This window comes from Ambystoma mexicanum, chromosome 3q, assembly GCF_040938575.1.
Source record: "Ambystoma mexicanum isolate Mex_15411 chromosome 3q, UKY_AmexF1_1, whole genome shotgun sequence".
NCBI lineage: Eukaryota > Metazoa > Chordata > Amphibia > Caudata > Ambystomatidae > Ambystoma > Ambystoma mexicanum.
This window is the reverse complement of record NC_090926.1, coordinates 990,563,789-990,587,257: the sequence shown is the minus strand read 5'-3', so window position 1 is coordinate 990,587,257 and position 23,469 is coordinate 990,563,789. Positions and strand designations below refer to the sequence as shown.

The 23,469-nt window shown below is 47.7% G+C and overlaps 1 protein-coding gene across 1 annotated transcript in view; it reads right to left on the bottom strand.

Annotated features, from left to right (window-relative positions):
• NPLOC4 (NPL4 homolog, ubiquitin recognition factor) overlaps positions 1 to 23,469 on the bottom strand; it is an 847,851-nt gene that overhangs the window by 580,764 nt on the left and 243,618 nt on the right. The window contains exon 10 of the mRNA XM_069655142.1: positions 1,517 to 1,588. Coding sequence (XP_069511243.1) covers positions 1,517 to 1,588 — 72 coding nt within the window. The remainder of the gene's footprint in view (positions 1 to 1,516; positions 1,589 to 23,469) is intronic.

The window sequence follows — 23,469 nt, the reverse complement described above, 5'->3', positions numbered from 1 at the left end:
CTGAAGACTCATCTTACCCTATGACTGTGTTGATCTGTCCCTCCATAAAGTCATACATCATTTACTTATATAACTGGGAAAGGGTTAACCTATATTACACTGGGAGGATTGAAAAGTGCTAACCTGTTTGAGAAACTTGTTAACCTTTGTATCCTTCCCTAACCTTTTCCTTTATACCATAACTCAAGTATTGCATTTAAGTGTCAAAGTGATAAATCAATATCCACAGCACCGTAGTTATTGAAGTCACCTGAGTGTGTAGGAAGTGTTCGTGTGACATCCCAAAAAGGTATCTACTTAACTGAAGGAGTGTATTTTTGAAGTGTATTATATTGTTTCCAATTGCCCTTTCTAAAGAAGTCTTATTTTAAAACGGTTCAATTAATAATTATTTAATCAAGAAACCTTGAGTACAAGTGTTATTTGAATACTCGTCACTGTGAATCTCTTGTTACAACCCTACAGTTGACATTGACCCCTCTTGAGATAAGCCTGGCTGCTCAGTCACTCTACCAACTTGTGCAGTACACCTATACACCAAAGGTTGGGTTACCTATACCCAAGAGGACAAGGCTGGTGTAGTCTCCCACAAGGTTACTACATACAATCTTGCCTAACACCCACCTCAGCCTCCACCGCACCGAGCTCAGTTTGCCAGGCACTCTGCATTCGTCTGAAGCACCTTGTGGGCAAAGTCCTTCGTCGTGAGCTTCACCTCTGCTGCTGCCTCTAGCTAAGCTGGTACACCTTCAACCAGAGATGTTTTCAGCCAGTACAAGGCAGAGACCCCAAGCTGTCACCCCTTTCTTATAGCATTCTAAAGCCTATGATATTTTGTTTTAACATACATGGTTTCCTCTCACTTGGTCATTTTCATAGTGTGGCTATTTGAAACTGTAAATCCTAGAGTATGGAGTGTGTCCCATTTTGGGCCACAAACTGGTTGTATATGTGAATATATTGTTTCTTACCTTTTAGTATTTGGACTTCATGCTTACGTTTTGCTAAAAAAATAAAAGAATGTGTGTACTTCCTTGTGTGGACAATCCGTTGCTTGACAAGCTCTTGTGTATATCAATTGTACTGCTCAGCCTTGTTATCAAGTGAGAACCTGGTTACATTTGTGTGAAAGCTTTTCAGGCCCACTAAGCTTGGCTTCGCAGAACATTACATCATTACTAGTGGTTCTGAAAAGACACTTAAAGCCGATAATAAATAATCATGAAATGTTCCATTAATATCTGACTTACTGATTTACATGTGTGCATCCATTATTTAAATATATACAGCCAAAGATGTTTGTTCACCCAGAGATATACTGCTTTTACAGAGTAAGCCCAAAGCACCTGAGGTGAGCGGAGAGTGGTTAAGGTACAGGTTGTGTTTAAGAGGGCTTTTGGACTAGGTAAATTACTTCAAGGTAAAGCCACATTTGTATGAAACATTCCACACTGAAAAACGGTTAATGTTGTAAACAAAAATCACTGCTTTAGCAGAAACGAAATGTGTTGCTTACCTTGTTTCTACTGTATTTAACAGTGCCTATCCGGGTGTCTTCCGAGACAAGATCAGTAAATATCCAACCAACCTGCGCAAACAAATAATCAAAGTATAAACGTATATCTTTGTATACAACTTTTTATATTATGTAGAACAATTGCTTTCAAGTTTACTATTATTTACTGAGACTTTGTTCTACCCATTTGATTTTTTGGGGAGTATGCGCCTGTTTTTACACAGCAAAAATGAGTGTTGCAATACTTATCTGCAGCAGTGTTTACACACAAAAATCATTTCCACAAGATATATCTACAGAAAAATATACAATTTATATAATGTTATGAATGAAGGAACAAGTTGCTTACCTGGAACTGTTGTTCTCCAGCATGGGTCTGGCATGGATTCATATCCCAGTCAGGCCGGGAATCCTCGGTAAAAAACAAAAACAGTTTCACTTTCACTTACAAACTGTATTTCTCCTTTAAACCAATCACTGTCCTCTGGGTCATACTGCCCCCATCCAATGACAGTCCTCTCACTAAGCCCCTCCTCTGGCAGCCATCATCAGATTTGGTAAGCATGTAAAGTGGCAGTATGACCTAGAAGAGCCGCAGAGACGTCAGAGGGAGGGTTCGCATGTGAATCCATGCGAGACACATGCTGGAGAACAATAGTTACAGGTAAGTAACTTGTTCCTTCTCCAGCATGGGGTCTGGCATGAATTCACATGATCATGAATAACGAATACATAGCAGTACAACATTACACCACCACGGGTGGTGGCAAGGCTCAGAAGTAATGAACTCTAACCTCTCAAAGAGATTCACCTCAAGCTAACAGGTTGCAGAGCACTGCTTGGACGACTCTGGACTCCTCCCTGGAATCCCTGTAGACGCAGTAGAACTTTGTGAAGGTGAGCGTGGATCACCAGGTAGCAGCCCTGCAGATGTCCAGCAAGGGCACACCAGATAGGAACGCCATTGTCGCAGCAATCGCTCTAGTGGAGTGGGCTCTCTGGGCATTGGTGGGTTCGCCAACCAATGGCAGTCGGTGATGCAGCTGGTGAGCCACCTTGGGATGGAAGACTTCGACAAGGCCGTGTCATGGTTCTCAGGACAAAAGTTCACAAAACAGTTGAGAAGTCTTCCGAAATTCTTTGTGCATGTTACATAGAACTTCAAGGCAAAAGCAACGTCTAGCAAGTGCAAGGCCCTTTCAGCCAGTGACAAGGGCACCGGGAAAAACAGATGTAAAATCAAAGGCTTGTTGAGGTGGAATCCCAACGGGACCTTTGGCATGAAAGAGGGGTAAGTCTGCAGCACCACCCTCGATTTGTGGAAAGTCTGATACGGCTGCTTGCAGGATAGGGCCTGGATCTCACCCACCCTCCTGGCAGAGGTGACTGCCACAAGGAAAGCAGTTTTCCACAAGAGGCGCCTGATGCATAGCCTCGAAGGGGGCCCCCCCATGAGCCTCATCAGCACCACGTTGAGTTCCTACGCTGGGCCTTTGAGGAACTCCCTGACAAGTCGATGAGACCAAAGTGAAGATCTTCTTGGGGACCTGGTGTAGCGGGAGATAGCCGCCAGATGTACTTTGATGGAGGCATGCGCCAGTCCGGCCCCGACCAAGGATAGCAAGTATGGAATAATCTGCTTGGCCATGACCTTGGCCATGACTCTTCCGAGACCGGCACCACATTGCGAAATGCTTCCATTTGTGACCGTAGCACTTCAAAGTCGACAACGCCCTGGCAAGGACCTCCATACAGTCTGACGGCAATGCATATCCCCCAAAGACTACGGCTGCAGGAGTCAAGTCCTCAGGGTCACCGATCCTGGGTCGTGTTGAAGGATTGTGCCTCCTTTTCTGGTGAGAAGATCTGGAAACACCGGCAGCTTTCCCAGAGGCGATGCTGACAGGCTGAGAAGGTCCGGATACCAAATCTGCCTTGGGCACGCTGGTGGATGAGTATCATCCTGCATTGGCACAGTCTGAGTGCATTGATGACTCGTAGCAGGAGAGGCAACGGAGGAAACGTGCACAGAAACCGGCCTTCCCACGAGAAGGTGAACGCATCCCCCAGGCTCCTCGGTTGGTGGCATCTGAAAATTTCAGGTATTAGGAGTTCGGCGCCATCGCACTGTCTCCTGAAAGGCTGCTACTCTCCTCCGAGGGCGACACTAGGCAGGAGACGGTGCCGAGTCTGTCTCCTAGGAACACCACGTTCTACGACGGCGTCAAGCAGGACTTCAGATAATTTAAACTCCAGGGTATGCCCTTGGACGAGAGAGTCCAGCACCCATCTGTCAGTGGTGAGCTTTTCCCCACTCGCTGACGAAACCAGTCAGCTGTCCTTCCACCGGGGATGGCCTCTGTAGGCTTCCTGAGTTGTGGATCTTGACGTTTGGTGGTACGAGGAAAATCCTTTTTGACGACCTGCTCGACTTTCCTTTGGAAGAGCAAACGGAAGAGCGGTGCTGCTAGAGCGTGCCCAGGGAACGGGCTGTCTCTGTATCCGCATTGATGGCCTGAAGGGACTCATCAACGACCTTCCCAAAATGTTTATCTCCGTTGAAAGGCATGTCCAACAGCCTCACCTGGACCTCCTGGTGGAAATGTGTGGCCTTCAACCAGCCCAGACGAGAAAGGCAGACACTGTTCCCCATCTGCCGGAAAACTGTCAGCAATGTCCAATGCCACCATGATGGCGTGATCCGACGCTACCTCTCCCTCCTGGAAGAGTGTGATTGCCTCCATCCTCTTGTCGTCGGGGAGAAACTCCAGAATCAGGCCCAGCTTGTTTCACAGCTCCTGGTTGTACCTGGCTAGGTTTGCCAGTGCGTTGGATGCCTTGATGGTGGATGCTGCGGTATAAATTACCTTCATTCCCCTAGCGTCCATCATCTCCTCGCTGTCCGGAGGTACTGAAAACTATGAGGACGAGTTAACCTCTTCTTTGCCGGAGGCTGATCGGAGGACTGGGAGCGGAGGGGGCATAGGAACCGGGCCCTGCGGCATCCTCTTCTGCATCTCTGACGCCAAAGTGTGGAGGGTCAACAGGATGTCCCGAGATACATCCCTTAGATGAGTGGCATGATCGGAACACTAGGGCCTGCGTCGTCATCGTCATGCTCTACGTCCTACAGCGGCAGGGATACCTTCGGTGCTGTGGGGGTTACCTTTACGGGGTCAGCCCCTTTCGCCTTCGTGAGAGCTGCCACCACTAGCTCCATCATCGACAAAGACTTCTCCTGAGCTGCTTGGTCCTTCTTGGGCAGTTCGGACGGCCTCTCCTCTGTCCCTGGCTTCTCTTGCACATTAGCCGGGTTGGACGATTTCCTTTTCGAGTAGGAGCTCGATTGCTGGCCGGCGATGGAAGCTGGTGGTGATGTTGATCACGCCCTGTCCATCGCGGACCCGCTTGCGCAGCGACCCCGATGAAACCGAACTTGCAGTGCTTGGTCTTGTCATGGGCTCCCACGGGTGAGGCACCCTCGAAGGACTTAGAAGCCCACTCCTCGGACTGGCCGGTCCTGGGCGAGGCATGACCCTGCTTGGGGCAGAAGCCTTGGCGTTCAGCTATGTCGCCAGTCTACTATGACGATCCTTCATAGTCTTCTTGGAGAAGAAGTGGCAGATCTCGCACTCTCATTCATTGTGGTCCAGATGAAGACAGAGGCATTGGAGGGGTTTGTCCTCCACAAAAACGTTCCGTAAACCGCACTTGGTGCAGGGCCTGAAGAGGGATCTTCCTTCCTTCTCTTCCATCATGGTCAGAGCGCAAGAAGTAGGCCTGATTGCTTCCTGGAAACTTCAAAGAAATTTCGACGATCTTTGCCCTTGAGGGGCGCTGAAATTCACCGACAACGGATCCCTGCTGTCGGCAGTTGGAGAAAAGAGCACACAGGCTCTTTTTAGAACAAAAATGTAAAAGTAGCTCACAGGGCAAAACTCTAAGACACCCAACACTGAAGCGTTGTTAGGAAAGATTTCCATTTCATGTGTAATTTTCCCTCCAGTTGTGACCCCCACAACTTTTTGCTTAGTTTAAAACACCATAGACTGACTTTACCAGAGGAGCACAGCCTTATGCTGCACTCCCCTGGGCATTTTGCTCACTTTGTTATGGGGAAACTGACATGCCCTTAAAGACAGTCAGTACTGGGAGACTGTTTCCCTTAGTCTTTGTTGCAACTTTTCTGCAACATGTGACAAGTGCACCAAGTACCTTACAGTACAGTGCACTTGGAGTCTCTAGTCATTTCCAAAGGCCCTAGATACTCTCAAAGGATTTTTTAGAAGTTTGGATGTGCTATGGACAGGGCTGGTGGCAGCTTATCTTTTCATGTATTTTTAACAATTTCTTGCCATGCAAACCACGTTAACCGTGTTTGGCACAGAAAGGTGACCTGGTTTCAAAATGGCCATGCAACAAGGTTCGGTTGTCCTAAAAGGTCTGCAAAGGCGCATCGACCCATTGGAATAGTGGGACCAACTATTCTTGGCACCTTCTTCAAACACTGCAAGTAAGCCTTCACGGAAGTGTCCCTGGGCCAACCAGTGGGCTGACCAGCTTACACAGGACCTTTTCCCTGATACCACCGCTGTTTCGAGGAGACACTCGAAACTTGGTACGTTGCTAGCTCTGTGTTCACAGCACTCTCACACCGAATTTCATACACTTGCCATTCCCAGATCTGAAGTAAAGAGCGAGAGTCTGAAATGGAGTGAATTCGGTTACCGTGTCGCCCAGCTGTGGTGATGAACTTTGCAGGTTCGCTGATTTTGTGCCCTTCTTGCCCCTGAAGCCTGCTGCAGTTAAAGTGTCCTGATCCATCCACCAGGAGCAGAGAAATCGCCACTGTCCCATTTGGGAATCAATGTTTCTTTGCCGTAGAGCCTCAGAAATTGTTGCATTTGAATCTGCAACCGAATTGGACTCGACTGCCAAAGTTTTGTCCGGAGTGCACCAGGAGGCGGTAAGTACCAACAAAAGCCCTTACCGGTGACCCCTAGCGCATCCAACCCTTTTTACGCACGGGTGGCTCCTGAGGGTCCCCCTCCTTTTCCTTGCTAGTGCAAACTATTCCCAACTCTTGGAACATGTTCTGCCCTGAAGAGGAGACCCTCCTCGAATAGTGGGAACTTATTCTTCATCACCTCACCCACCTTCCTGAGCTGCTACAGACCCTTGAAGAGACCCTGTTTTCGCCCATCTGCAATTATGTGTGCGCCAGTATTGCACGTACATATGAGCATTAGGCTCCCCTCATCTTAGGGACTGGACTGTCTTTCAGTTAGGATTGTGATTGATGTCGTACTGCCTAAAGACTCTTTGAACTACCTGCTTCCTTCCCCTTATAGGTAGTGGATCCATTTCTTGCATTAACCCCTGGCTCTTGTCTATATGTATTTAGATAGGATTGCATTGATCTAAAAGTATTACTGTGATTATCATTGTGTGATTAACTTTCAATGGGCTTGAAATAAATGTACATATAGGTTTTATATACACACCTGACTGGGAGTGATTTGTAAGTTTCCTTTACTCTGTGTGCTCATTGAGATCTTTCAGTAACCCTCACCCCTCCTGAGACCTAGTCTTGACCGCAGCCAATGATACTTTGATTTGTCTGGCTTGTCCAGAAGGTTACCCTGTTCCAAGAAACAAGGCTGGCCTTCTGAACCTCTGCCCACCAGGTAAGAGTTCAGAAATCCGTCTGAACAAGCATGCTGTAAAAATCTGCAGATGCCAGAGGAGAGGCTAGAGCCAGAGGAGAGGCTAGAGCCAGAGGAGAGGCTTAAGGAGAGGACTGCCATTGGATGGGGGCATTATGACCCCAGGGGACAGCGATTGGTTTAAAGGGGAAATACAGTTTGTAAGTGAAAGTGAAAAGTTTTTCTTTTACCGAGGATTCCCGGCCTGACGACAGGGAATATTCATGAATATTAATTCCCCATGTTGGAGAAAAATTAGTATTTACAGGCACGTTAAGTACTGAGAAATATCAGAAGAGAATTAAAAACAGTAAAGTATCTCTAAAAGACACAAGGTGATCTAAATAAGTATTCATCACAATTTAAGGAAATCTTTAGATGCTTTGTCAAAGTTTAGATAGAAAGATTTGTCCAGAGGAACAAACTGGGTATATATTCAATATGCCGCCACAGAGTAGAAGGAAAAACTATATGAGGAGGCAATATTTGGGTTTATGATGATTATGGACCAGACCAGATGAAATCCAGACTAGAAGTTGACAAGCAAGCAGCTCTTGAAGGACCACAAAGGTTGTATCAGTCCCATTGCTCCGGCAAGAGGGTCTGCAAGTGAAGTCCCCAGAGAATGAACAAGAAAGCCAACAGTGGAGTAGGAGTCCAAAGACCCTAAAGATGCACACACGGCTGCTGGAAGTTGAAGAAAAGAACAAGGTAATAAGAGTGCATTAGTGAGTTGCAGTGTCCGCTTTTTCCACAGGTTCCGGTTAAGGTTTCATTTAAAAAGACTGTCACTGGTGGGGGGACAAATCTAGCAATGAAGACTAGCTGGTAAATGGCAGAACAGCAGCAGCACAGGATCCACTAAACTGTCCTATCAGGACTCTGGAACATAGGAAAGGCCATTGAAAGTGTCTGCACATGTAGAGCAGCAACAAACTCCAGCCTGATGGTCCCAGCAATTAGCAGCACTTAAGGACAGCAGACAAATGCTGTCCAGTCTCCAGCAGTGCAGCAGGAGCTTGCAATTCTGTATTGCTAATGTACACACCAACTTCATGTGGCAGGGCTACACTGCCTTGCTTTCTTTCATAATGATGGTTAGAGGTATGCAGCGCCGGACGTGCATTTAAGGTCTACAGATAAGGACTGCTCCCTTTTGCCGCCATACACGGCTGGTCCTCGTTACACCTTGGGTGTTGCCACTTTAATGCCCATTGGTTTTGCTGTATTATATTGTTTTTGGGGACTATATTCCATCTAGTCCTCAGTACAAAACAATCATACTTCCTCAAATTGAATAAGCCTACCTCCCCCAAAGGCCTCATAGGAACATTGGCCATCTTGCAGAACACAAACATGTTTTTCAAATGTGTCTATTAATGCTAGATCTGCAGTAAAACTCATGCTGTAATGGACAATCAACTTGAAATTGTTTTATCTGATAATTGGCTTTCTCCTATGCCCAATCCCAAACTGACTAATTTGGCAACTAAAGCATATCAAAGTTAACCATGCTAGGAGTTTTGGGCGGAGAGGGGGGTAGATTGGATGTTAATTTACATAACAAGTTTAGGCTTAACATGGTACACACTGAACCTATAACTGTCTGGGAAGGTTTAAGTTACTTTCCTGTAACTGTTGTTCTCCAGCATGGGTCTGGCATGGGTTAACATGCTCATTAATATTCCCCGTCAGGCTGGGAATCCTCTAAGAGAAAAAGCTTTCACTTTCATACTGTATTTCTCCTCTAAACCAATCACTGTCCTCTGGGTCATACTGTCACCATCCATGACCTCTCCCTAAGCCCCGCCTCTGGCAGCCTTCTTCAGATTTGGTAAGTACGTAAAGTGGCAGTATGACCAAGAAGAAACGCAGAAGAGCCGGAGGGAGTGTTCGCATGTGAATCCATGCCAGAACCATGCTTGAGAACAATAGTTACATTTAATTAACTTAAACCTTCTCTATTATGGGGTCTGGCATGGATTCACATGCTCATGAATAATGAATACACAGCAGTACACATTACACAACCACGGAAGGTGGCAAGGCTCAACAGTAGCAATTAACACTTAACCCTGGAACAGACTCACCTCAAGCAAATCGGTTGCGTAGCACTGCATGGCGGACTCTGGACTCCTCCCTGGTGTTAGGTAACAATTGATGCAGTCACACTGTGTGAAACTACACAACCCTTACCTGCTTGGAATTAGGTAACCCACCTTTTAGTATAGGTCTGCACTACACAAGTTGGTAGCGTGACTGAGCGGCCACGCCTACCTCAAGAGGGGTAAGCTGTGAGCTGTAGAGCTGTAGCAATGAAATTCGTCAATACAAGTAACTAAGTAACGCACAAGGTTTCAGTTATAAATAATTATTTATCAAGTTTTAAATAAGCATTTGTTAGAAAGGCAATTCATGTAACAATGTAAATATACTTTAAAAATACTTTTCAGAATCAAACAAGTTAGTAGATGTTAGGGAGAATTCTCAGAAATGTGCTAATTCCCTTCTACCTTAGAGACCCCCCAGCTCATTTTGCTTGACTTTAGGACTTTTAATCTCTAACCTGGAACGAGTGAGACCTTTTTTCCACTCTATTTTTACTGCCATTTGGACTAAGTTTCTCTTTTGGTTTTGGAGTCTGACAAACTCCATAGGCATCATCTTTTTACATTGTGGCACACAGCACCTTCAGTGCAGTGGCACAGGGAAGTCTTTCAGATTTCCCCAAGGTTTGAATATGTTTTCTTAGATAACTGCTGTTTCCAAGAACAGTTAAGTGAAATTGACTTTGCTTACATTTGTAAATTTCTAGACCCAGTACACACTATCTTACAATAGGGTGCTGCAGGGGTTACTTAGTATCCCCTTTGTCTAGTTTCTCATGTAACATTTTTATGTTCCCCTTTCTACAATTAATGGCTGGTGGCTGTGGTGTACTTTTTACTACCATTATGTGTCTTTGCCGCGGACAGTGTTCGCAGTAAGGCACCAAATGGCCACAATCTTTTTTCGCCATTTCTTGTTGGAAAGGTCCTTCTTGAGATTTACTCTGTGTGCCAAACCAGGTTTGGTCCCTTTGTTCGTTTGGTCTTTGGCGGAATTCTGGCTCCAGGATGTCTTGCAGGGGCAGGAAGTGATGGAGGTGCCCGAAACGCCCTGTGCTTAATCCCCTTGGTTACAGGATTGCACCCAAAAGGTGATTACCGACTGGCTGTCCTTGGAGGACAGCCTCCTGCTGTGTGATTAACAGCTAGGCTGGAATGAAGGGGAGAAACCTGCATAAAAGGCGATTGTTGGGTAAGATTTTCACAGAACTGGTAAATCTTCCTGACCTGGGTCACCCCAGAACTTTTTGATTTACTAGTGGGATATTTTTCGTTAATACCTCAGTGAGTGGGAACCTTTTTCCACACTCACAGGATCTTTTACTCTTTTTAAGGGTGTCATGTTTTTGACTCTCCATAGTGTATTTTTAAAGTTATACTCTTTAACAATTTCTTGGCAATAAGTGCCTGATGTTGCTGGGTTGCCCTAGGGCCTCCCCTTTTAAATTTCTTTTGCTAAACTTGAGAACTACAGTTCCCAAGGGTAGAAAGGATCTTTGGATCCCTTATACATTTTATTTTGTAAAGCCAGCACCTCCACCTTATATGGAGTGCTGGGGATATGCAATGTATCCCCTTTCACGCTAAAACTAACAATTAAGTTACAGGGACAAGCTTACTTTCAATGGCTGGTGGCAGTGATACCTTGTATTAATTTGGTGCTCCATTACCGCGGGCTGTGTTCACAGCTGCAGTAAAGGCACCTTAAGGGTGATTATTTTATCAAAATGTCCCCGGTCTTCTTTTATCGCCATTTTAGCGTTTCTTGTCTTTTCTTGTTCCTTCCCCCGACATACAGGGTGGGAAATTCCTTTGTGTGATTTTTATCTATGACGGGAGTCCTGTAGACTCCCCGCCCAGGCTACAGTCTGTCTGTGAAGGCAGGAAGCGAGGGAGGAGTCCAAAACTCCACAGCCCTTGGTCTTCCTCCTTGCCTGAATGGGGACAAATCCCAGTGGGGGGCTGGCTGTCCTTATTGGACAACCGCACTGCAAAGTGTTGTAAAATGCAGGGAGAGAATTCAGAAGTTGTGCTGTAGTTCCTGTTAAATACTGCGAACCTGGAAGGTGAAGTGAAGCCAACCACTGGAACTGAAACCAAAGAGGAGGAGGATGATGATGGAAAAGCGGTAGAGACTATTTCCAGCGACCGGAGAGCCCGCTGTGTAACCTGAGCCTGATGTAGCCCTTCCTCCAATCAACCCCGGGACTCCAAAAACGACAACCCTGACCCAGCGCCTAGTGGGACCCGCTAAACCAAAGAAGACCTGCAGTTTGTGCCATCCCACGCGTTGCTGCGACCTTGCGTTGCTGCAATACCCCAATACCTGGGACCTCGAGCCACTGTGCGGTGCACGTTCTTCCGAATCACGCAGAAACTTTGTGGGCATTCTGGTGGATCTCAAGAGACGCGAATCAAGTCTGAAAAGTGTCCTCAGAGTGTTGGACCTTAGTAACGAGAAGTCAACCGCAATTTTTTGTCTTCTGTGCTCCTTGAAAAGGCACCAAATCCGCAGAACTGCATTCAGCCGCGACAAAAACCTTGCCTAGAGCCTTCGCCATCGATCCCTGTTGCAAAGTCCTTTCCAAGGTCCTGTTTTCGGTCACCACGACAAGGAATCCACCGACCAAGTATTTGGCTGCAGATCCTGAAGTCGTCCTGCTGCAAAATCTTCTTCATAGCGGAGGTACTGTGTTGGCTTGGGTATGTACTTGCCTTAAGTCTATTAGGATTTCTGTGTAGTTATGGGGTGTTTTCTGTGATGGGGAGGCCTCTCATCCAGTGCACCCAGTCGCACTGCTAGAATCCTGCTAGGGTGTCTTCTGTGAAGCCCCTGGGCTCTCTTCTAACTCTAAAGTAAAATACTCACCCGTTTGCCCAGTCTTCCTAAGGAACTCTGACGTTTGCTACTTAAGAACCTATTCTGACACTGTGTTGGTCACTAGTCCCTAGTGACCCTCCTTCTGCCACTGAGAACACTCATGCTCCAAGAACCAGGGAAAGTAGATGTGAATGTATATTACTCTCCTGTGATTAGGTTGTGCCTATTCCCAAAAGTAATGTGTTGGTTTCACCAGGTTATTCCTGCAGGATAATTGTATGAGTGTCCCCCAACTGGGTCTTGCTTCCCCTGACTTGCTGTTAACCTGTCCAGAATAAGTCTTCATTAGGTTGTTGCCTACCTAGAATAACTGAGTCATTCAGTAAAGTGTAAGATTGGGTTCTGCTTTCCCTGTACTTTTGTAGACAGACACAAGAAAAGTCTGTGGGTTCTAACTGTCCCTTATAAATCAGGTTTCACTAAATGGGTGTTCCCTAATTTTTTGTTCACGGGGGGTCAGATCTGTTAGAAGGGAAAGTCTAGGAGAGAGAAATATAGGAAGTACAGATTGACTACTCCTCTCTTTTAGTCCTGTACGGGACACAGGTAATGGAAAAAGTGCACCTTGATATTTTATTCGCAAGGTATCTGCCTTAATGGGAAGAAGTTGTTCGAACAATACAACTTTTACAAAAAATCGATCTCTTTTTATTCTTATAAAAACATATTAAAACATTACAAACATCTGTCAATAGTGATCCTCAATCATACCATTCAGTCATCGTATTTCTATTCTAACAGGGGAGTGCTAAAGTTGAAAAAAGTTTGAGCATAACAGTAATTATGAATATGCATACACGACATAGGAAAAAGAAATTGGATTTTCCCTTATCAGTCGACATATGTTTCGGCTCGTAATAGTATACCACTCATGTCAACAGTGATTACACAGATTAGTATTGGGCCATCTTCAGGACAACGGTTACTTCTAGAAGGTCAATCTTGTTCCCCATTTCACAAAACGGCACATCTGCGGTCCGTAAACTGTGATTTGGACTATTGAGCTTGATTGGACACTGGGTGTTGCAACAATTTAACATCCAGTGTTCCCTTTCAAAAAGGCGTTTGTTTCTTTAAGTATCTTGTTTCGACCCGTCTCAATTTGTCTCGGATTTTACACTAGTCCATTCAATGGCATATGAACTTGGCTATTTGCAAAAACACGGACACAGGTTCCGGTGGTTGATGTTCTGCCTTTGTCAGTAACAAATGTACGTCTGAGTAGAGCACCGTCTCTTCTCTCGACCTGCAACCTATAAGTCATACATAAGTTACTTGAATAGCTGGGAAATATCTAACCTGGACCTCAATGTGAGATTAAAAAAGTATATGTATTTTACTTACCTTGAGTTAGCTGTGTGCCATTCAAAAATAAGTTACAAGAGTTACTGCTCATCTTTCACTGATCTCAAAAGTGCCTGTAATTGAATATTACAGCCTTAGGTTTTACTCGCCTCGTATAACTGTGTGTTATCACAAAAGTAGTTCTAGGTTTTTACTGCACCTGGAATAAGTGTTCCACTATTCACAAAAAGTATATTGTCCAGTTGACTGATTATGTGATTTGTACTGAGAGTCACATTACAACTGGTAGGGTCTACTGCCCTTGCATTACTGAATGTAATTGTGAAAGTAAGCATTGGTTTTTACTCCCCAAGAATAGGTGTGACCTATACTGAATGTGTATGAAAAGGTTTGACTTCACTCGAACTACTGTTAAGTGTTCCAAATAAGGTTTATACTTAGTCTGTGTACCTTCAAGTATAGTGCTGGGTTTTTATTGTGATTACATATAAGGTGTGATAGTACTCATTTACCCCTATATTTTTCTGGGCCTACTTGGATTGAAATAAATCATTTATTTTACATACATAGTGTTTGTGTTTTTTTGGACCATTTGTATTACAATTTCATTTGTACTGATTCTACAGCCCCCTCTCCCTCCTAAGATAACCCTCGCTGCTCTGTCTAAGCTAGCATGTACTCTGGTGGTACAGCCTTATACTGAGAGTGGAGTCTTGTACTGTTTCAGTTGAATGGTTTTGAGGAAGTTGGGTAGCACTTCGGAAAAAAAACTGTCCTAACAGTGAGGCGTTTTGTCTTCGAAGGCAGAGTCGACCACTGGACGAAGGAATCCGAAGAGGAACTTGGAAGAGACACCTGCTGCAACTCTTGGACCATTGGTTTGCCCGGTGAAGCCCTGCCACTGTGCTGAAGCTCCTAAATCGCCTTGACTAGAGAAGCTCTGCAAAGATGACTTCTCCGCTTGGGTTGATGGGACCAATCAACCCCCAAAGTGAACTTGTCTGGACAGCTTCTCGGAGCTGGCTGTGGTTCCAATGCTGCTGCTTCTGGAACCGAAGTGCCAGGGAGAGGAACACCAGATAGCGTGCATCACTTTTAAGTCGGACCCGAAGCTTCAGGATGATCCTCCGGACTCCCAGGAAGTAGGACTGACCAAGCCTGAACCACCTCAGAGTTCTGGACCTCAGATGCGAGGAAAGTCCAAAGTGGTAGCCGAGAACCACAGTGTTGCTAGTTGCTGAGACACGAGGAGCCAAAACTGCAAAGTGCCGATGAATTTAAGTTTGCCCATTGCTGCCACTGACCTTCCCATTGTAGTGCAGGAGTCCTCAGACATCCTCCCTCTTGTCCCCACGACTCAGGACCAGGAACAACAGGATCTGCAGAGCTACACAGGAACGGAAGCTAGCTGGAACCATTTCTTCTAACCAAAGGTACTGTAAAATTAAGGGGACTTACTTCTTGTTGTTGCAACCTTACCTGTTCTCAGTTGAGACTTGTTTTGGTTGCTGTTGCAGTTGCTTGCAGCTTTGCCCTTCACAAGCTTAACAGCTAGTGGCCCTACATTGATTCTACTTTTTCTACAAAGACTTCTAAAACATTGTGCAAGACTTTCTTACCTGCAAGTAGTGCTCCAGCTCACCTAGACTTTTGCTAACTTGACATTGGCTGTCCTGGCTCCCTGAAAGACTCATCTCTGACTCTGTGCTTTACCTTTCCTCCAGGAAAGGATTCATTGACTTTGCATTGGGGGTTCAAAAGTACTTACCTGCTTCAGAATATTTGTTTAACCTTTGCTTTATTCCCAAACCCTTTTCTTTGACACCAAACTCAATATTTCTCTCAAATATATTTATTTGTATAGCGCACTTGCAGCCCACAGGCATCAAGGTGCTGTTACAAGAAATTGTACGTAAGCTTGATTAAATGGTTACATATGACATAAGTGGTCTCTTGATTGCAGTATTTATTTATTATGTACCAGTGATATATTAATGTCCACAGTGTCCTATTATTTTAGACACCTGAGGGTGTAAGAAGTGTCTGTGTGCCATCCCAAATGGGTACTTGCTGATTTAGAGAAACAGTGTGTATTTCGGAGTGTATTTGTGTGTTACTTATATATTGACCCTTCTGCAGAAGGCTTATTGATCTGACTGTTAAATAATTTTTTTAATCATGAAACCTTGATTGTAAGAGTTTATTTGAATACTTGTCACTGTAGACCTCTGTGTTAGAACACTACTGCTCACATTGACCCCTCTTGAGATAAGCTTGGCTGCTCAGCCACACTACCAACCTGTTGTGGTACAACTCCAAAGGTTGGGGAGGTCAAGGTTACTGTTGTCTCCCAAAGGGTAATACACACAATCTTGCCAGTGGATAATCTTTGGGTATATGCTTCTTGCACAATTCCTACACCCTGAGGTGACTTCAATCACAAGGACAGTAATGGCACGCAAAAAGAAAAAGTTTAAGGAAGGAAAATCGTTAAACAGGTTCTCAGTATATGTGATGACAGTTATGCTTCCAATGAAATCTAGACAAGCCTTTCCCAGCAATAACAGTTTAAAACAAGTTACCACCTATGAGGGACAGCAATATCAAAGTCAATGGGTTACAAGAGTCTGCAGGGAGCCAGGACAGCCAAAGTCAATTTGCACCAGTCTATGGACCTGAGGCACTTCTTAGATAAAAGTCTTGTACAAAGATAGAGAGTTTTTAAAAATCACTTGTAGAGTCACAAACTGTTAAACCTGTGAAAAGCAGAGTTGGAATCAACTCTAAAGGTAAGCCAGTGCAATTCCCGGCTGAGAAGAGCACAGCTAAAAGACAAAGAGGTAAGTACCCCAAGTCTAAACAGTACCTCTGGTTTGAAGACTAGTCCAGCTGGATTTTGTCCTGTTACAAAGGTGCAGACCCTGTGTTCCTGAGCCTCAGTCCTAGGGACAAGAGAGGATGTCTCGAGGGCTCCTGCGGCAGTAGTTTGGAGGTTGTTGGCAGCTATGGGCCATTTTCGGTTCAGCAGCACTTTATGGCTTTCAGCGCTTGGTAAAGAGCACCGTCATGGATCTCAGATACCGGTTGGGCTTACTTAACTCCTTGGGTCCTGCACTCTGGTGAGGGGACTCTAGCTCTGGTTGTCATGCTTTTGGAGGGTCCTCCTGGAGCTTGTGGCCGGATTTCAGACGTTGCACTCGACTATGGATTTCTCGACCCATGGAACTCAGTTCTTGCAGCAGCGAAGAAGTACAGCCAGTCAGGGAAGATGGTCCAGTGGAGTTAGTCTTGGGATTAGTAGGACCAACTAATCCCAAGGGAAGAAGTCGTCCCTTCCAGAGCTTCTCTGTCCAATTGATAAATGAGTTTCAGCACAGTTGCAGGTCTTCACCGGGCAATTCAAAGGTCCAGGAGGATGCAGCAAGCTTTGTTCACGCTTTCTTCGTCGGGTATTTCTTCCAGTGGTCGACTCTGCCTCTCGTCCCAAAACCCTCACCTTTTAAGCAGGTTTCTCCCATTCATGCCTAGGCTGTCAATCACAAAGCAGGGTGGCTGTCCTAACAGGAATGGCTGCATTCAAGCACTCCTAGAGACAAAGGACAGGGGAGTTTTGGGACCCTCCCTCACATCCTGTCTTTCCAGACACACTGGAGCCATAGGCGGGATTCAGGCTAAAGCCTGCCAGAGACAAAATGAACAAAGGGCTCAAACCTGGCTCAACATACAGAGTACAACCCAAGTAAGACCTCACAAACAGAAAATGGCAAAAAAGGCGACCAGCGCCATTTTGGCAAAATGGTCACCCCATGGGTGCTGTACTGCAGGTGAGGGTACAGCCTGCGGTAGAAAAGCACAATGGTAGGAAAACTAAACCTCTGCCACCAGTCATTTACAGTAGTGAGGGTAACAAAACATGTTCCATGAGAATGTAGGATAAGTAACCCCCCCCTCTCCCCCAGCACTCGACATGATGGGGTGTGCCAAACCTACAAAGAGAAAAGGGTAAGTAAAGTCAATTTCACTAGTAGTTCACACAAGAAAAGGTATTTAAACCTTATGAGAAATCTAAAGGATTTCTCTGACACTGCACTGAAGGTGCTACATGTTACCATACAAAAGGTAGATGCCTATGGCGTTGAATCCAAAAACAGTGAATCCAAGTTAGGTCAAAACACATAAGTGAGAAAAAGGGATCACTCACTTCAGGGTTAAAATGTAATGGTCCTAAAGTCCAACAAAAGAGCTGGGGGTCTCAAAAGGTTGAAGGGAATTAGCACAGAAATGAGAACTCTCCCTAACACCTGGAATTCTGTCGACGCAGTAGAACTTTGTGAAGGTTTGCGTGGACCTCCAAGTTGAAGCCCTGCAGATGTCAAGCATGAGCACACCAGAAAGGAATGTCGTAGCATCGATCGCTCTGGTGGAGTGGGCTCTCGGATGGCCTGGCAGCAGCCGGTTCGCCAGCTGATGACAGTGCATAATACAGCCGGAGAGCAATCTTGAGATGTAAGCCTTGGGCAAGGCCTTCCCAAGTCTTTCGAAAACTCTTTGTGCGTGCCACGTAAAACTTGAGCGCACAATCAACGCCCAGCGAATGCAATGCCCTCTCTGCCAGCAACAAAGCTTTCAGGAAGAACACAGGCAAAACCAAAGGCTTGACGTGGAATTCCGTCAGAAGAACAAGCTACTTTCTTACCTGGTAACGTTCATTCGATGGGATGGTCCGACGACGTATTCCATATCTATGACAGGAAATCACCACAGGTGTGCTGCTTCGGAAACTTTTTTCGGCGTCTGCGTCCTGCGTCGATGACGTTGATGCGCCGTCTTCGAGGACCTCCTCCGACGTCCGAAGTCATCCGATGTGATAACTAGGATGCACAACGCCCGTAGCCTCAGTTGTAGTTTTTTCCCCCAGAACGTGTGACATTAGTCTACTGCCAGTCAGACACAAAGCCTTGCGGAACGTAAGCTGCAATCGCAAAAGAAATTCTGCAGCGGGGAAGGTAGGGAGAGAGCGATATGGAATACGTCGTCGGACCATCCCATCGAAAGAACGTTACCAGGTAAGAAAGTAACTTGTTCTTCGCGGGGATTGGGTCCTCCGACGTATTCCATATCTATGACAGACTCCCAAAGCAGTACCAGAGCAAGGAGGAGGGAAAGAATTTAGAATCAAAATTTAGAATTGCCAATCAAATAGCAGAGCAAAGGACCGCCTTGCCAAAGGCCAGATCCTGTCCTCGGATGGAATCGAGGGAATAGTGACGTACAAATGTATGTACTGAAGCCCAGGTGGCTGCATCACAGATGTTGCGAATAGGAACACCCCTCTGCAGGGCAGTAGATGCAGCCATACCCCTGGTAGAATGGGCCCGCAAGCCAGCCGGTGGGTCCTTACGCACCAAGCGGTAACACTCCGAGATGGCCAAAATAATCCAGCGAGACAGTCTGTTTCGTCACAGCTTGTCCCAAACGCTTTCCAGCGTAACCAATGAAGAGTTGATCGTCGACTCTGACCCGGGACATGCGTGAAACATAAAAGCTTAAAGCTCTCTTAGGATCAAGCCTATGGAGCCTCTCCTCTTCCTTACCAGGATGCGGAGGAGGATAGAATGCCGGAAGAACAACCTTCTGGGCCAAATGAAATTCCGTCACTACCGTCGGAAGAAAAGAAGGACAGACTCTAAGGACAACCCTGTCCTTATGGAAAACAGTGAAGGGAGGCTCAACTGAAAGTGCCTGTAACTCACTCACTCTGCGAGCGGAAGTAACCACAACTAAAAACACAGTTTTCAGAGTTAACAGCCTCTAAGGGCAAGAATGTAAAGGCTCAAACGGAGCACCCATAAGAAACTTAAAAACAAGGTTTAAATCCCAACCGGGCACCAGGAAAGGTGACGGAGGGAACACATTAGTGAGCCCTTTTATAAACTGTGAAATTAAAGGGATTTTAAGTAGGAACACTTCAGACGAGCGCTTAAAGATGGACAGCGCCACCAGGTAACCTTTAATGGTACCCACTTGCAAGCCCCTGTGGGCCAAAGAAAGTAAAAAGGACAGAACCATGGGGATGTCACATGCAAAAGGATCCACATTCTGAACTCAGCACCAGTCGCAGAACTTACGCCAACGGTACAGAGACTTTGTTGCTGGCCGTTGGGCCGAGAGAAACACCTCCATCACGTCTTCAGGGAGGTCCCAATCCTTATACCTCAACCTTTCAGAAGCCAAACGTGAAGGTTGAGGGATCTGACCTCTGGATGGAGAACCTGACCCCCCTCCCGTGAGAGCAGATCGTCTCGGTAGGGAAGACAACGTGGAGGACAGATGGACAAGTCGAGAAGGTCCGGGTACCACGTCCTCCGAGCCCACGCCGGAGCAATGAGGATCATCCGGGAACCGAACTTCCGTAAACCTCCGCAGCACTTGCGGGATGACGGGGACTGGAGGAAACGCGTACAGCAGTGGGAATGACCACTCCACCACAAACGCGTCTCCTAAGGCTCCTTTTGGAAGAAATTCCCACGAGCAGAACCTCTCGCACTTCCGGTTGACACTGGAGGCGAAGAGATCCACTTGAGGGGTCCCCCAAAGGGCGAAGATCTCCAGGAGAATCTCCTGAGCAAACTCCCACTCGTGAGAGATCGTGCTCTGCCTGCTCAGAGCATCCGCCGTCACGTTTTCGTCTCCGGCCAGATGAACTGCTGAGATCGAAACTTCCTGCTGGATGGCCCAGAACTCGAGCTGCATCGCCTCCCTGAACAGAGGAAGTGACCCTGCCCCCACCTTTTTGTTGAGGTAGTGCATGGCCACCGTGTTGTCCGTCAGGATTAGGACATTCTTTCCTCGCAGTCGGCAGAAAAGCCTTCAGGGCTAGCCTGACGGCCCTCAGCTCCAACAGATTGATATGGAGTCTGGACTCCGACGGAGAACAACGACCGCTGACTGTCAGCTCGTTGGCATGAGCTCCCCATCCCGTGAGGGATGCATCTGTCACGATCGTCACCTCCGGCCAGGGAAGCCAAAATGGAGCCCCCTTCATCAAGTTGCCTTCGACGGCCCACCACAGAAGGTCCTGGGCGTCCGAGGGCGGCACCTGAACCGGGTCCGACACCCTGCCGGAGGACTGCGACCATTGCATCTTGAGTGCCCACTGCAAAGATCTCATCCGCAGGCGAGCCTCTGGCACCAGAAGAATGCAGGATGCCATGAGGCCGAGCAACCTCATGAACTCGAACGCTGGGAGCGTCTGGGCATGCTGAAACTTGTGCACCATCTGCTGAATGTGAAGAGCCATCACCTGGGGAGGAAAACACTGCCCCAGGGAAGTGTCGAGCACTGCTCCGATGTACTGGAGCCGCTGTGTTGGCGTCAAATGGGACTTCTTTAAATTGAGGGAGAAGCCCAGCCTGTGAAGGGAGTGGCAGGTGACGGACAGATTATCCAGGACATGCTCGGGAGAGCTCCCCCTGATCAACCAATCGTCCAGGTAGGGGTAGACGTGAATCCCCCCTTGCCTGAGATGCGCTGCCACCACCACCATGAGCTTGGTGAAAACCCTCGGGGCGGAGGTCAATCCGAACGGCAGGACCCGAAACTGAAAGTGCGAGTCGCCAACCGCGAACCTCAGGTACTTCTTGTGCTTGGGATGGATCGGCACATGGAAGTAAGCATCCTTGAGGTCGAGAGACACCAACCAGTCCTGAAGCTGAAGGGCCTGGAGGACTTGAGAGAGAGAGAGAGTAACCATCTTGATCTTGTCCTTCCTGAGGAGTTTGTCAAACCGCGCAAGTCCATGATGGGTCTCAATCCCCCGTCTTTCTTCGAAATCAAAAAATAAGGGGAATACCATCCCTTGTTCCTCTACGCTACAGGCACCAGTTCTATGGCGCCTTTCTCCAGCAGGGCTTGAATTTCCTGCGCAAGGAGCGGATCCGTACTCTTCAAAGAGAGGTTCCCTGGTGGATTGTCGTGAGGCCTCTGCCGAAAGGGAAGACAGTAGCCGTGGGTTATGATCTCCAGAACCCACACATCTGAAGTAATGGCACGCCACTCTACAAGATGCTGCGCCAGCCTTCCCCCAACCGGCGAACCATGGGACATGGCCTCATGACTGAGTGGAAGCGGCTGCGGCGTTACCTGAGGGCAAAGAGGCAACTGCCCGAGCGGCCTTGGCACCACGGGTACCCTGTCGTCCACCTCTGGTACCCCTGCGTTGGCCTCTTTGCCTGCTAGCTCCTCTCGCTTTACTGAAGGAGTAATAGCGAAAGGAACCACCCCTGCATTGCTGTCCCCTAGGACGAAAAGGTGGAGGTGGGCGAACTGCAACGCCCAACGACTTTGCTGCAGCTTTGGAGGTCTGCAACCTCTCAAGGCTCTCGTCAGCCTTACTGCCAAAAAGGTGTTCACCGTCAAAGGGCATGTTGAGGAGCCGGGACTGCACATCAGGAGCAAACCCCGACTTCCGCAACCACGCAAACCTGCGTATCACGGTGCTCGCCGCCAAGGACCTGCAGACGCATTCAGCTATGTCCAAACCCGACTGAACAGACTCACACATGGCATCCTTACCATCCTGGACCATAGCAAGGAAACCATCCCGTTCGTCCCCTTCGGGAATATGTTCAGCCGCTAACGCAACACAGTTCACAGAGTGTGTGTGAAACGCGACAAGGCACATATGGAGTTGGCCGCCTGAAGCACCATACCACCCGAAGAAAACACTTTCTTCGCCCAGCCATCAAAACGTTTGTCGTCCCTATCAGGAGGGATGGTAGGGTACGACGCCTGCTTTGCCGGGGCCGTGGCCGCCTGCACCACCAAACTTTCTGGAGTGGGGTGCCTGGTCAAGTAGCAGGGGTCGCTACTGGCTGGACGCTATTTTCGCGACAAGGACCTGCCCACCGCTGGGAGACTCTCCGGAGCAGTCCAAGCCGCCGCCACCCTTCTCTGTAGAGCCATATGAAACGGCAGTACCGGGTCAGTTGGGGGAACAACATCAAGGATGTCTCTGAGATCATCCTGCACAAACTCCCCTGGGGGAGCAGACCATCCCAAGTACTCTGAGATCCTAGCCATAAGGCGCCGGTACGAGGAATCGGCATGAGAGCCAGGCTCAGGCCTACAAAACTCCACCTCCGGAGAGGTGTCCAGTCCACTGGCATAATGCAGTGACTGCCTTAAATCGTCAAATTGGCTATGGCCCGAGACCATCTCACCTGGAACCTGACTAGGAACCAGGCCATCAGAATCCTCATCCACCTCCGAAATATATTCCAGGTGGTGAAAAGAAGGCACCCGAGAGTGCTTGCTCTTAACCAGAGCCTTTCTAGGGGGTTCCCCCGTGCCACCTCAGACACCCCGGCCTCAAAAGGCGTCGAGGGCGTTGAGTGAATCGGCGTCGAGAGAACAGGCATCGGCGCCGAGAGGATCGACGTCGAGTAAATCGGCGTTGACATCAGATGCAGCGCCGCCAGCATCGACACAGTCCTCGAAGCCAGAGCTCCGAGCGTGTCCTTTGACGACCTGAGCGTCGACGGCTTCGACGACTTCCTCGGAGCCGGAGCCTCGAGAAAGCCTGTCGACGCCCTCAACGCCTCAGGTGTCGATGTCTTCCTCGAAGACATCACAGGTGCACACGGTCTCGAACGCGTCGAGGACAGGGACCTGGAACGGGTACGTCGAGAATGAGTCCCCTTGTCCGAACGGGACCTCCTGTGACTTGTGCCGACCACTCTTGCGAGCGGTGTCTCTCGGCCGAACCCACGGCCGAACCCACTCGGGGGCGCGGACGGCTAAGTACCCTGCGACTCGAGAATCGCCAGCATTTTCTTCCCGAAGGAAGCCCATTCCTCCGGCGTCGCACGGCTGGTGGGGTAAGCGACGTGCCGGGCAGAGTCCTCAGAAGAGGACCTGGAAGACGACCGCTGTTGGCGCTTCCGAGAATGCCTC